Genomic DNA, 14472 nt, shown 5'->3' on the forward strand with positions numbered 1-14472 from the left:
CACCTACTGCCTCCAGGTTCTGCATTAATATGCAGGGAGTTCAATCAAGAGCCATCATGGGTACTCTGACAAAGGACATGGGAATTGAGGAATTGAGGAATGTCTCAACTACTGGCTCAATATCTGCTCAGTCCCCCAGCCTCCAACCCCCATTTTAATGTAAATTTAATCAAGGAAAAATACAGAAGCACAAAACTAGAAAGGAAGCCAACTTTAGAACTTCTCCCTAGGTCTCCAACTTACTACCTTGTCTGTCTTCCTCAAAACCCACATGCCTTCTCAATATTATGATGACTCAGACTAGGACCCCTAGGTGAAGGGAAAGGGAGGATCTATAGCCGGAGGGCATTCATCTGGGTCTTGGAATCATGTACGTCAAGCCTATGGATTACACAGTAGGATGAAGTATTGCTCTCTCCTGGTGCCTCCCTAGCTGCTCCAGGACTATTTGTATTCACCCCTTTCATCTGTCTTTTCTGAGCTTAATCTTTTCTTTTATTGGAACTTTCCCAAAACACAACACAACACACACACACACACACACATACATGCACATCACCACACCCCATTCCATTAATTAGAGTGAAACGTTGTTTATATACATTACCCATTGAGTGCCTAGATTCACCCCCTTTGTCTGTCTTTCCTTGGCCGACATCTTTTATTGAAACTTCGCTGGCTCTGCCTTCCTCAACAAACAAATACACACATGCACACACATACAGTCACCATTTCATTTCACTTAGAGTGGAATGTTGTTTATACCCATTGAGTCCACTGCTTTAGTTTAGGGGGAAAATAATTGTTAACATTCATTCCTACCATCATTGTATGTTTTATGTTCTAAAATGCTTTCTCTAAACTTTCCTACTTTAGAAATTAAGCTTTTTTATTACTTCTTTTGGTGACAGAAATGCTAAAATCAGGGATTTGATTTCTCCAGCATGGATTTGTTCCTCCAACCATCTCAAATTATTTCTGCTTCTTAACTGGCTAGCATAATTATATTCTTCAAATATTACTCACATATGATTGTAACAATCATTTTCTTTTACATCAGTAGGGGGTGGAGTGGCTAATGAATTTAGTCAGATTGAATACTATTTTTCAAATTGCTTGCAATATGTCATTTGCTTAATGGTTTTAGGGTTAAGAACCTAAGGGCCAGGGAGGAAGATTAAGAACATGTTAACCGATACATCACAGGTAACCTGGAGGTGAGTTTAGGGACTTATTAGAAATCATCTTGTGGAGATCATCACTGCATCATCCACTCCAAAAGTGAAACAAGAGCTGAGCTGCACCCTGGAGAAAAGTGCTCAGCAAAGCAAACATTTTTTTTTTGAACATCTTTACTTGTTCTCCTAGGCTTTCTACATGATGGGCAAGTGAAGCAAGTGTTCCAGAAGCCAGAGCACTGTGCCACCTGGGCAAGCCCAGAAATGACCCCAATTTGCTGGGATGAATGTGCATAGAGTGAGCCAGCCACATGGATTTGAGTGTCCAGTGGCTCCCAATCCATGGGTAACAGTCATTATTGCCTATAAAAATAATAGTGTGCCCTCCTTGGCAAAGGGTGCTCTGCCAGCTGTAACCTGGCCTTCCCTTCTTTATTGGCTCATTTACCCAAGATCCCTCCCTTTTGTTTGCTTCTTGGCTCAGCATTGTGGTTGTGGATTCAGCATCAACACAAGCTAAAGTGTCCCAGATTGAGTTTTTGAGTTGTCACTTTGGGACAAAAAGTACCTGCTTGGCAGCTACTCCTATCCCAGACACTGGGGATTCTCAGTTGGTCTGTTCCTTCCCCAAGTTTCTGAGCATTGTTTCATTTGGTGTGGAAGAAGTTCTTGAGTTTGGAGGTGACCTTTAGGGATTGTGGTTGTAATTTCCTAATTGCTTATGGAGCTGGTCTGTGGAACACAGATGAACTAAACCGTGACACACACTCTATGTCTTTGTGTCATAGAGAAGGGAATAGATATTCATGGGAGATAACAATGCTATAGAAATGGCATTGGCATAAGTGGGAGAACTGTATCAAAACACTGACCCATGAATGCCACCTTCAGCTTTGCAAAGATCAGATTAAGCCCAGTCTTCTAGAATTACTACAGATCCCAATTCTCTGACTGTCCAGGGAATTTGGCCCAAGCAACCTGAACACAGTACTTTTGCCTGTCTTGACAAACATAGGACTGCCAAGATTCAGACACAGGTGCATCAACTCATGGGTCAACTGGAGGAAAAGTGCTTGCCCAGTTTGCTGCAAATTCTAAGCAGCCCAGTGTCTGTGGTTGGGCCATCAATTGAACATGTTATGAAAGGGACAAAAGAACACATGTGATGTTTGCATCATTATTTCTATAAGCAGCCTCCAAGGCAGGTTTAGAGGACTCTATTGTCAGTATTTCTCAGTCCTCATGGGAAAGTGACCCTCCTGTATCAACAAGTATGCTGTTCAGAAAGGCCTAGAGCAGACCAAAAACAGTACCAGAAATAAAAACCAGCTGTATGCTGGACAGTCTGTCTAACCCAATACTTCCCTTTGGCTCTGTGCATACAGAGGCAACTCACCAGGATTTTGGCTGGGCTCTGTCTGTGGAGCTGGGCCACCGGCACATCCCTCTTCCTGATAAGATGAGGAATGGTGGAGTTTTGCAAAAAGGCGCTGAGCTCAGGGGTGTCCTCTGGGGGTGCAGCAGGCTGCAAACAGAAGATGAGAGTCACGTGACAAGACACAAATAATGGTTCACTTTTCACTAACCTTGCCCTCTAGGCAGTATTTCCCAACTGAATCTAACCCGCTTTGGATTCCTTGGGAATTTCACACAGGTTGTGATGTAATGATGGTGCAGTGACCTGCCCTGACAAGGGACGCACCTTACCAACCTCCTGACCCTGGAATTCATGAAGTTTATCTTTAAAAGTCAAGGTTTCAAAGAAGAGTAATTTCCCCATATGCATAAGAAAGTGTAGAGCCACTTTGTTCAGGTATGAGTTTACTTTTCTCTTGTTCCGTTCCTCTCTGTATTTGTGGAGCTGGTTAGACTGAGGAGATGGAACCTGGGCTGGCAGAAAAAGGAGGGGGCAGCCAAGGGGAAGCAGCTCCATGTGGTCAAGAACCCAGTGTCTTTGGATCTTAGATATTCTCAGCACAGAAATGGGGGAACTAGTCCTACATACTTCTTTGTCTATCATTAGCTCTAAGTGGAGACAAGCCCAGGGTTTAGTGTACTGTGTCATTTTCTTTAAGACATAAATGTTAAGAATTTGTGGGTAGAGAAAAAAAGCATTTTTTTTCTTCTTGAAAAGATTGTACGAGGCAAGACTAAAAGAATCAGCACACTCTGTGATGATGCTGATACTTCCCTTAGTTTGTGAACAGACTGAATTTACTTTTTTAAGATACATATGGGGACCTGTAAGACCATCTCAGAAGATAGGGTTAAAAGAAACAGGCATCAGTGATGATGTTCTCTCTTCGTTGGTTGCGATTTGGCTCTACAGATGCTGCTAAGAGGACAAGATGCATGGATTTCCTCAATCAAAGTGTGCATCCCTGTAAGATAGATTCATATGTGGCAGGATGGAGAGGCCAAGCTTCAGGAGCTGGTTGGAGTTGTTAATAAAACGTTAGCACCGGGGAGAAAGGCAATTAGTACCAGATAAAATTCTCCTGGTTAGAGCTTCTGAAATGAGGAACACCTTTTTTGTTTTCCTGAAAGTAGTATTTATAGCAGAAGGCTGAGCATGAAAGGAGGCAGATAGCAGATCTCAAATAAAGCTTTTACTGTGAAATAATGGGATGGATCTAAATGTTCAAGGCCCTTAAGATGGTTCCAAAAAGAAGAAATCAGTAGTTAACAGGAAATACATACTAGATGGTTTTTCTTCTTTTTTATGTCTTGATTTTACAGGTGTGTATGTGTGTGAGTGAGAGAGAAAAGGAAACACAGAAAAGGGAACTGTAGTTCTAGGCAGTAGCAAGTGTCCCTGTACTGTGAGTAATGAGAACCAGTAAAAGGAGGTGATTATAAAAGAAGAAAGAACTCTTAAGGATAAGACCAAACTATGCAAATCTGCCAAGCCAAGCCACTGTCTGCACACCCGCTGGTTTTAAAAACCAGTCTGCAGGCAGGGCTGTAATCCTTGACGAATGAGCTGGCTCTGCGTTCCTGCTTTTCCCATTTGTGCACTCTGGTTGTAATTTGTGCTTCCTGTGGGACTGGTCTTGTTCAAGAGCCTGGGCCTTGGCGGCGACCTCCTGCTCTCCATCACTCCCAGGACAGATTTCACACATGGGGCTGGTTTCTCTGGTGGTAGGTTCTTCCCAATCCAATGTTGTTCATGTTAATCTCAGGATTCTAATTTCCTGAACTTAGACCTGGAATACTGTTAACACAGGTGTACCTTGTACCTTGTTTGTCTTCTCCAATGTCTGGGCCCTTAGCATCTCACACTGGGCTGTTTAGGTCAAAGGCTTGCCAATTAAAATTATTTTTTCTATGAAACCTCGGGTTCCTGAATTGGATTTACATTTTCAACCTCATCTTATCTAAAGATCATAGCTTGTCTAAAGGAAACTCCAAACCCAATCCCAACGAAATAAGAAAATTGATAGTTTGAAATAATTAGTTTATGCCTTTAGGAGAGTTGAGCAATGTTGCACTCAGCTCTAAAATTTTATTCCGAGAAGGATCTGGAACAAATTAGGTGTTGCAGATTGGTCTGGATGCAGCAGACAGCTGGTGTTTCAAAATTTTTTGGATGGGACAATGTGAGGAAACTGCTGCCCTCTGACTTAGCCCACGAAGCCTTGGAGCAGAAGCTTCACGGGCATCTGCTTATACCCTGTGGACTATAGAAGACAGGTGAATGGACTTGATGGAATAGCACCTGTCCTGAAACAAAAGCCCCAAATCAGCAACTGCTCCACCTGAAACAGGCAAAAGTTAAAGTGGGAAGGATTGAGCTCAGTCCTGTGCTGGCTTTCGGCAGACCTTGGTTGCCTCAGATGGGGAGCTGAAGGGTCATGTAGCTCACTCTAACATTCCTGAATCCCCAGACTCTAGATTTGAACAACATGAGCAAATCAAGCTGAATAAATTTCATGAAGACCAACATGAAGCAGGTATGGGTGTTTGATATCTGGAAGTACCTGTGTGCATGCTTCCTTTTCCCTTGGTCAAGGTTAGTTTTTGACATTGTGCATCTGGGTAGTGAGTGAGGTGGTTTGTGAGTGAGACGCGTTGGCCATTGTTTCTAAAAGCAGCTGCAGGTGGCAGAATAGTCATGGTGGTGGCTCCGTAAGGCAGTCAGGGTCCCCTCTTCAGATTCTGAGGATATTTGGGTAACTTGTTGTAAAAATGAGACTACCAATCCCAGTAGGGAAAACTGTACCTCATTTGGGTCTCACTAAACTTTGAGACTCATGTTGCCTTTGGAAGGCACATCCAATTTTAGTTGGGTTGTATTTCAGAAGCATTGAAGCTAGATGCTTGGCATGTAGAATGCATTTCTCTTTTGAAATGATGTTTGAAATCATGGTTATGTTCTCAAGCCAGTCCACAAAATACAAAAAAACTCACTTAATCCTCAACATGGCTTTGATGCCATAAAACAGTATTTGTAATAAAGAAAAATACCCAAGACTGTTACCAGATGAGCAATTTTAAAAATTAAAAAAAAAAACCCACTATATTAAGTACATTATGTCAAATTCTGATATTTAGATGGAAAGAGTTTGCCTAGAAGGGAAATGGGCAAAAATGAGGAAACTAAAGGTGGAGTAGATATTATGGCCTTAGTGTTGGTGGCATGGGTTCCTTGGAACGACTGAGTGTGAGGATTTTTTTTTCCATAAGCAAGCTTTCCTAGAAGTCTGTGAGAGGGTTGGGAAGAGGCCATGGAGGAAGATCTCTTCTCAGTGTTATGTGGGCAGAAATGAGAATTCATGAGGGAAGGAGTTAAAAGAAAAACTGTACCTGACCACAAGAGAGATTTGGCCACAAAGAACTTAACAGAACAGCTGAGGAGGAAAATGTGGTGGGAAAAGAAATCCCATGACTTCAGGAAGTTCCCCTGGTCGGAGGGGACTGGAGCCTCCTCGAAAGGGCGGAAAATGGACTCTAGGATGCCGTTGTTATCAGCAGCACCTGCTGCCTATCTTCTCATAAAGGAACCCGTGGAACCACACTGGTAATGTTGCTCTAACCTGAGACTGGAGAGCAGTTCTTTTGTGCTCGGGGTTCTGGGTGCTGGAGAGCTTAAAGCACAAAGCTGGTAACTGCTTAACTTCCCTTTGTACCCAAGCCGCTACTGGTAACTGCTAGATAGTTTAGAAAGAAAATTGTTTTCAGGAGTTCCTAATTGTTTATAGACACTGCCAAAAAAAACAAAAACAAAAAAACCTCTGATTATCAACTTCTTGAGTCTGTTGACACAATTTGTGTGTGTGTGTGTGTGTGTGTGTGTGTGTGTGTGTGTGTGTGTGTGTGTGTGTGTGTGTGTGTTCTCTGGGACATGAGATCTAGGTTAAAGCATTCTGAGTACCTAAAAGCAGAATCTTTCAACTTTCATATGAATTCATAATGTATAACTGTTACTAGTTTGGGGCCACTATTACTTCATATGGTAGTCAAGCTTTAGAGTTTTCATAGATTGTTTTAGAAAATGAACATAGCTAGGATACATTATAGAAATTAGCCTATTTGGTAACCTGGCTATTGCTGCCATCTGGGGAGTGAACCAGTGAATAGAAGATTCTCATATTCTGTCTGTCATTCTCTCTCTCTGAAAGTCTGCCTTTCAAATAAAAGTAGATAAATTTTCAAAAAGAAATTGCTAACCTAGGATGGGCATAGCGGCATAGTGGGTTAAATTGCCACCTCTGATGCGGGCATGCCATATCAAAGCACAGATTTGAGTCCCACCTGCTTTGCTTCCAATCCAGCTTCCAACCAATGAGCCTGAGAAGGCAGCAGAAGATGATTCAAATACATGGACCCCTGTCATCTGTTTTGAACACATGGATGGAGTTCCTGACTCTTGGCGCCTGGCTTCTGCCTGACACAGCCCGTTATTACAGGCATTTGGGGAGGGAATCAGTATCTCTCACTCTTGCTCTGTCACTCTGCCTTTCAAGTAAATAAATCAATCTTTTCAATAAATTGCAAACTTTGGACAGATTTCAAATCACTGTGTGTCACAAGTATTAAAAGTACAGCTAAGTAGAGCAGAGCATTTCAGGTGCTCAGTCCATAAAACCCCCGAGGTTGCATGGATCTGTCAAAACTTAGGACAAGTTGTCTGTTAGTACCTTCCCAGTCCCTGTAAATGATTGCTAAATTGACCCAGAGAAACAAACAACTTACAGCCAACGTGGTACATGTTAAACAAGCTATATAATATATACAAATACATATAAATAATGTCAGATGCAAAGTAAACATTGCATTTAGAGAGCAGCAGAGCCTTCTGCATAATCATGGGCCCCAAGAGTCCACATTTGAGGTCAGATGTACCGTATATATTTAGATCTGTAGTGTATGTTAAATACAGGACAGGGCATGGGAAAGTTTTAATTTTACATGTTACACATTAACATTTGATGGTGTTATTTTATAACATGATGTTATTCTTGAAGACATTAAAATCATTTGAGTGAAAACCAAGGAAAGAGGAAATGGGGGGAAGATAAGTCCAAGGAAAAAGTACCTTTAAGTAACATCACATAATGTAAGTGGCTTTATTATTATTAATATAAGTGGGATGTCAAGAAGTTTGTTGCCCTGTAAGTCATTTACCACTGAGCCCCATTTTAGACTTTCACAGAATAGAGGCGCATTGGGTGGAAAAGAGTCTGTTACCATGGGATGACCCCATGTCACTGGCTGGGAGTAGAGGCAGATGTGTGTGGTAGGTGGCAGTGTCAACACCTCAGTAAGTTTTCCTCAGCACCAGCTCCAACAGAGACCAGAGACCCTGTGTCCTTGCTCCCAGGACACGTTCATTCTTGAAAGCAGTTCTGAGGACAACACTGGATCAACAAGGTTTGGTCATACAAAGTTGGCATTTCCAAGAGCTTATGGTAATTAATTACTCTCCTTCCTAAATGGAATCCAGGCCCAATTGACATCTTAATCCAAATAGAATGAGTTCCTTGGACATTTGAACTCCTTGTTAAAATGTGGCCAGCAGACTAGGTGCATGGACAGGCTGTGGGCTGTTATGCAGAGGTAGAACCCAAGGCCTCTCCTTACACTCTGCCTGCTAACAGATTCTCCTGGTGATTCAGGTGTATTTGAGAGTTTGAATAGCACTTCTTTGAGATCTCTGTAAGGTTCTCTAGAGAATAGGGTCTTGGACATTGCAGTCTGGGACTTCTCAGGAACTGAGATGGCTTTTGGCAAATTCTTACATTTTACCACTTGCTATTGGTAACAGCTGGAAGAGTGTTTTAGCAAAGATCCTCATGTTTTTGGCAATATACCAAAAAAAATTTTAAAATAGCATTTAATACTAATTCTTCAAAACATGTCTATTTTTTTATTTTGGTTTGGTTGCATTACTCATAGAATCATATATAGGAAATTCAAAAGGTTCATTGAAAATCCACTTTCAGTTCCACTTTTCCTTAAACTTTTGGGGTGCCCTAATTGTATAAAAAGCATTTATGGAAATAGGCTAAATAAATGAATTGTCACCACAACCAACAATAAAATTCTGAGAAGTTTAATTTTACTAGGTGTGATATTTTGAATTAGATTTGATATTTTTAATTACAAAACTAAAAATTTATTCAATAACTTATATTGCTTATTTTTCTTAATGTGTATTTTTTATTTGAGAGGGAAGGACACACAGAGAAAAAGAGTTTCCATCCCCTGATTTATTTTCCCAAAACCTCTAAAGTCTGAGGCTGGGCCAGGTCAAAGCCGACGCTGGGAACTCAGTCCAGGTTTCCTATGCAGGTGGCAGAAACCCAACTATCTGAGCCATCACTTCTGCCTCCTGGAGTCTGCATGAGCAGGAAGCTGGAGTTAGGAGCCAGATTCTGGCATTGAACCCAGGCAATCCAATATGGGACACAGGCATCTTTACTATTTGACCAACTGCTTGATCCTTGCTTTTTTCTCTCTCTCTCTCTAAGCCACTTTTAAAATGTTTTCTCTTTACCATAAGAAATAAACAAAGCTACTAGTTTGACCAGACTCCTACCTTTATATCCTGTGGGTTGATATCAGGATTCGTTTGACACCTCAGAGGTCCCAGAGTTTGAATATGAAAAATGTAGAGAAGAAACTCATTCCGGGCAGAGAATGGCCAGCCCACCTCCAGTATGGTGTCACTAATGGTACTTGGTCCAATGTTGTGCAGCTGCAAGCAAGAGACACATTATAGAACAGTACAGCACCAGACAGGGGGAGGGAATCAAACTCTGCTGTTTATTCATTCTTAAAAAGCACATACTACTGCTTTGAAGTCATCTAGATTGTGGATGTGGAAAATAAGAAAACACAGAATCTACTCAGAGAAGATCCCTGAAAATATTATGTGCAGACATTTAGAGAACTCTTAGATTTGTCAAGTTCTTAGTGTGAAGCCCATATTAGTTATGTCTAATACTTGTGATAGTTACTTTAAATGCATATTAAGAGTAGTGCAAAAATGCCATTTTAATTATGATTGTAAGACTTCATGATCTTTTTTCTTTATGTTGAAACTTTGCTCCTCTTTCTTGACTACTGACTTGTCAATTGCAACCATATGCGATGCACTCTCTTTCACCCCCCAGAGAATCGCCCATCCATCAACAGCCAGGCGGCCTTGCACTCATCACAGTTCACTGTGGGTATACACTGCAAAGCTGGACCTCCCCTTCATTCTAATCAGCAAATCTTAGTGAGGAGGGCCACATCTCATAGAGAGATGACCATTTTTCACATATGAGTCTCATATTCAGGGGACATAAAACAGTTCACCCCCAACACTAAGCACATTTAAATTTATTGTGGTTTCAAAACTCATTTCAAAGTTAGCAGGAGTCTTTTTCCCTCCCTACAGTTCTGACAATTATCATGACCGATATACTAATGTATGATTGCTTTTACGTATTAGGTGGCCTATTAATTCACATTATCAAAAAGCATGGCATTCACTGATAATAGTATTTTGAGACATTAGGAAACATTTGATGATTGCTTTTGGCGTGACTGGTAATCACCCTCAACTTTTACAACCCACATATGCTGAGATTAGAATCAGGGTTGCCCTAGGGAATGACTGAGTCTGCATTTTTTTTTTCAACTTTGAAGTTTCATTGCTCTTGAGCAAGAATAGCACACACAAGCTCTAATAAATTATTCCACAGGTTTTTGTGTCCCCCTCCTCCCCACCTGAGGTTGCTAATCTCAGTGGCTCTGGGACTGTGTTATCATTTTTGTTATCAGAGGAGCTTAAGGCAGAGCTTTAATCCATCTTTGGGTAGGGCAGATGGTAGAAGTTTTCCTACTGACATGGTACAGGAGTTGAGACTTCCTCCCCATGGATGTAAGCAGCTCATCAGTTTTGAAATGGCTTTAATGTGAATCCCACAGAACGCTATTCATGTCCTCCATAAATTGGGATGACTGTCACAGTCTTATCAGAAGGGTTCTATGAGTGGCATAGGAAAGGAACAGAAGGCATTCATTGAGAAGGAACTTCAATCATGAATTGCCTTGGTACGCTGTTTCACCTGAGTTCCACTCCTGATCTCTGGAAATGAACAGGAATAACTATGCTGCACTGACAGCAGTGACTTTATTAAAAAAAAAAAAACTCTTAAACTCACTATTTGCTATATTTTAGTTTCTAACCATAAAAAAGTACAAATGTTTCAGATGTCAACAGATTTTTTCCCTATGCACAGTTTACCATCTGAAGGGAAAGGAATGCTGCATCACTTGCTTTGCTTCTGGAAAACAATTATTGATCCATGAGCCATGTTAAATCTCAGAATAAGTTATTCATTCCTAATTTTGAATATTTAAGTGAGTAGTAAATTTATTCTTACATGTTTGCCACCCTCTTATGTCATATGTTGTATTTGAATTTTTGGCACAATAGTAAATAATTCATAAAATTTTCAGTCTGGTTGGTGAGTTTCCATTTAAGAGATGGGAAGATTTTAAGGATATCTGAAAATGCAGGAAGAAACAAAATCTATGGAGCTGGCTATTTTTGTTTTAGGCTGTTCAAATATTCATAAGAAAATAAAGAACTTTAAAAATAAAGAGAAGAGCATAAGACAAAATGAAGAGCAGGTGATCGTATCTGCAGTTATTGCAATCTGTTACATACATATCACAAATCAAGCCAGCATGTAAAGCTCAGATCTTAGATTGGTGTCTTAAAGCATTAGGCAAGGATAGCCCCCTAACACAACTTCAGCTTAGACAATGGGTACCTCATAGATGTGTTCCACCAGTGGCCCAACCTCCTCCTCCTGGTGAGGCTCCTCTTCAGGTTCCCAGTTGTGAATGGGCAAAATGATCTGAGGCGGGTGGGAGACCCTGCAACAGGGAAGGGTGTGTTAATGGCTGATGATGGCCCACCTAAAAGATGTTGCACTGGTCTAAAATTATATTCAATTTATTTATTTAACAAATAAGGATGTGTGGGAAAAATATTAAAAGCGGATGTTCAGATGTTCAGCAAAATAAAGAAATGGCAGTGAATGATCAGAAGCATCTGTTGCAGGTTCTCAAACACCTCTAGACCAAAGGTTGACTAGTTTAAGCATTTCATCTCATAGACACTAGGGGGCAGAACAGAGACCACTCTTGGGATGAATAATTGACTACAGAAATTATAACTTGTTGATGTAGCTACCTATCTTGCCTGTGCATGTTGAAATGTATATAGACAGGAAGTAAAACCCATGCATTAAGGTATGTCAAGAAATGGGAGTATTCTGAAAAAAAAATCTATGATTCAGAATGAGGCGTTAAATGTCTGATTTTGAAGAAGTAAAACTTTTGGTTAAACTTCAGAGTAGAAAAATGACCACTGTGTATTCCTCCTTTATAGATATCTTTGATTTCCCATGAATACTGTCATGCCTTTCACAAAGTCATACCTTGAGCCAAAACAAAATGAAGTGTGACTGAATTCTATACTTGTCATATAAATAGCTCAAGGGTAGGAGAGAAGGAGAAACAGAGAATGCCAATAGTGTAATCATGCAGGTGGGTTGTTAATTTGACATGAATATTTTCCCTTCTACTTTGACCTTGAAAGTGAGAATTGTATGGATGAAATATGGCACATGGCATTATTGCATAAGAAAAGCTGTTTACAAATTGTCATTTATGTGAACTCATGAAATAGACTTAAAAAAAAAAAAAAGAAAAAGGAAAAACCTGATTTGTCTGTTTTGAGGTAAAAGTCATTTTGAAGAGGAACCCTACACCTTCAACTCAGAGCAGCTTCAACAGAAAACAGCTTTTTGAGCAGAGGCCTCAAATACCTTTCTAAGGGCATCTGATAATGACCACAGCCCCTAGCAACTTCAAACACTGTTTTTTTCTCTCCTCCCCTGGGTAATTTTTTTCTAAGGCAGAGAGTAAAATTTATTGGGTTTAAATTCTGACCCTAGGATCAGTAATTTAATGTCTACATGTCTCCATTTCCTCATCTGGAAAATTATGATCACCTCTTCAGCTTGTGTACTGCAGATGACTGGAAAACAGTTTAAATGCTTTGGGTCGGAGTTAACACGGCTGCATTGTTTGCGAGAGGTGGGTGGGAGAAATATGCTTTGATATTTCACAACCCAGAAATGTCGCTCAGCTGCAAAGCCCTTGGCCCACATCTTAGTGTGCAATTTGCAATATACAGTGCAAGACGCACTTTTGCTGGGCTGATATCTCCAAATTCTCTACCTCCATAGTTCTCTGTCATTACTCCATGTTCTCTTTTGAGTTTGATTTGATGATGATAACTCAAATGCAGAGACTAATGATGGTGGCCTAGGAGAGGGGCACAGCACACAGCGGATTGCTTTCATCACAGGGAAGGCTGGAGGCCCTGGGCTTCTGGTCTGGTAATGTCTTCATGACTGAATGACCTAAAGAATTACTTAATTCTCAGCAACATAGCGTTGAGTCCAGGGTCAGCAACTATTATCCATTGTAAGGCTCTAAGGAAATGTCCCTCCACTCCCACCCACTTTTAACAGAGAACATGGAACAGAAGACGAACACATTTTCTGTGAAAATTTTTGCTTGCAAAAAAAATTTGTGGTCATAAATCCTCCAAGATCACAGTCAAGAGTCTTTGGACCTTAGTAAGTTCTATGGAGTCAATGTGTTTGAAACCCTTCCTTTTTGTCCATGAAAGGAAAGCTGGTATATGGTAAAATAGTGGGTTGATTGCAGGTTGGGTTTAGAGCACAAATATCCTAAGTACCATACACTCTATCCCTCATGTGGAATAGCAACTGGAGTCCCTAAACTGCAGTGATATAAGTAGGCACAACTAAAACTGCCAGATGCAACTCTGCAACCAAAATAAAACAGCAGGTGACAATCTAATAAAGATTATCTCTAGAATCATTCAGAGAGTATGGCTCGCAAAACTCAACAACTTCCTGATTGAAGACTAGTTGGATCTGGAGAGTCTGTGACAAAGAACAGGTCCCAAGGAAATCAGTGAAATTCTGCTCATTGTTCTCCAAACGAATTTTTTTTTTTTTTTTTTAAATAACAGAGATGCGGAGTACACTTTACTCAGTGCCCTCTTCCCCCAGTGGTAATATTTTACAAAATCAAGATGTGACATTGTATGTAATAGTACAATGACTGTCAACGTCCACTCCTTTGTGTTCTGCAGTGTGGATGCGAATTTTAAACATTCATCACCAATGCTGTTTGTGTTGTGTTCAGATTTTGGCTCTTGTAAAAAAAAAAATCACAAACATTATGTTAGCCATCGTAAACTATTATTTGGCCATCATAAGCTGTTATTTGGCCATCATAAACATTTTGCCTAGGTTTTTGTGTGCCTACGTTTTTATCTATTTAGAATAAAAGGACAGTTTTTGATAAGGTAAAGTCTGCATTGTTTCTAGAAGCTCAAGCCTGAGGATTTGGTAGCACAATGTGAACCCTCTTCTCCTAATCTTGTCTTTACATCCTATTAATCTCAAAATCAAAACCCACCCTTCACTCTATGGGAGAATGTCACTCGGTGTGGATGGTATCTTAGGAAGATGATGGTTATTCATGTCTGTAGTCTCTCTTAACAATCCTGAAATGTAAGAAAGGCTGCCATTTTTTCTTCCTGAGGTTAGCACTAATGCTACTGCTCTTGTAGCCAAGTTTACTGCTTTTTTAAAGATTTATTTATTTTCATTGCAAAGTCAGATATATAGGAGAGAGGAGGAGAGAGAGAGAGAGGAAGATCTTTCATCCGATGACCACAGTGGCT

General features: G+C 40.5%; 1 protein-coding gene across 2 annotated transcripts in view; it reads right to left on the reverse strand.

Annotated features, from left to right (window-relative positions):
- Window positions 1-14472, reverse strand: part of ITGA8 (integrin subunit alpha 8) — a 163598-nt gene that overhangs the window by 33874 nt on the left and 115252 nt on the right. For both annotated transcript variants that reach the window (XM_040967867.1, XM_040967868.1), the window contains 3 exons: window positions 11450-11555; window positions 9220-9378; window positions 2575-2703 (listed from right to left, as the gene is read on the reverse strand). In XM_040967867.1, the coding sequence (XP_040823801.1) occupies window positions 2575-2703; window positions 9220-9378; window positions 11450-11555 (394 nt within the window). The remainder of the gene's footprint in view (window positions 1-2574; window positions 2704-9219; window positions 9379-11449; window positions 11556-14472) is intronic.

The sequence above is a fragment of the Ochotona curzoniae genome, unplaced genomic scaffold, assembly GCF_017591425.1.
Source record: "Ochotona curzoniae isolate NIBS_2020 unplaced genomic scaffold, NIBS_Ocur_1.0 scaffold_4683, whole genome shotgun sequence".
Lineage (NCBI taxonomy): Eukaryota > Metazoa > Chordata > Mammalia > Lagomorpha > Ochotonidae > Ochotona > Ochotona curzoniae.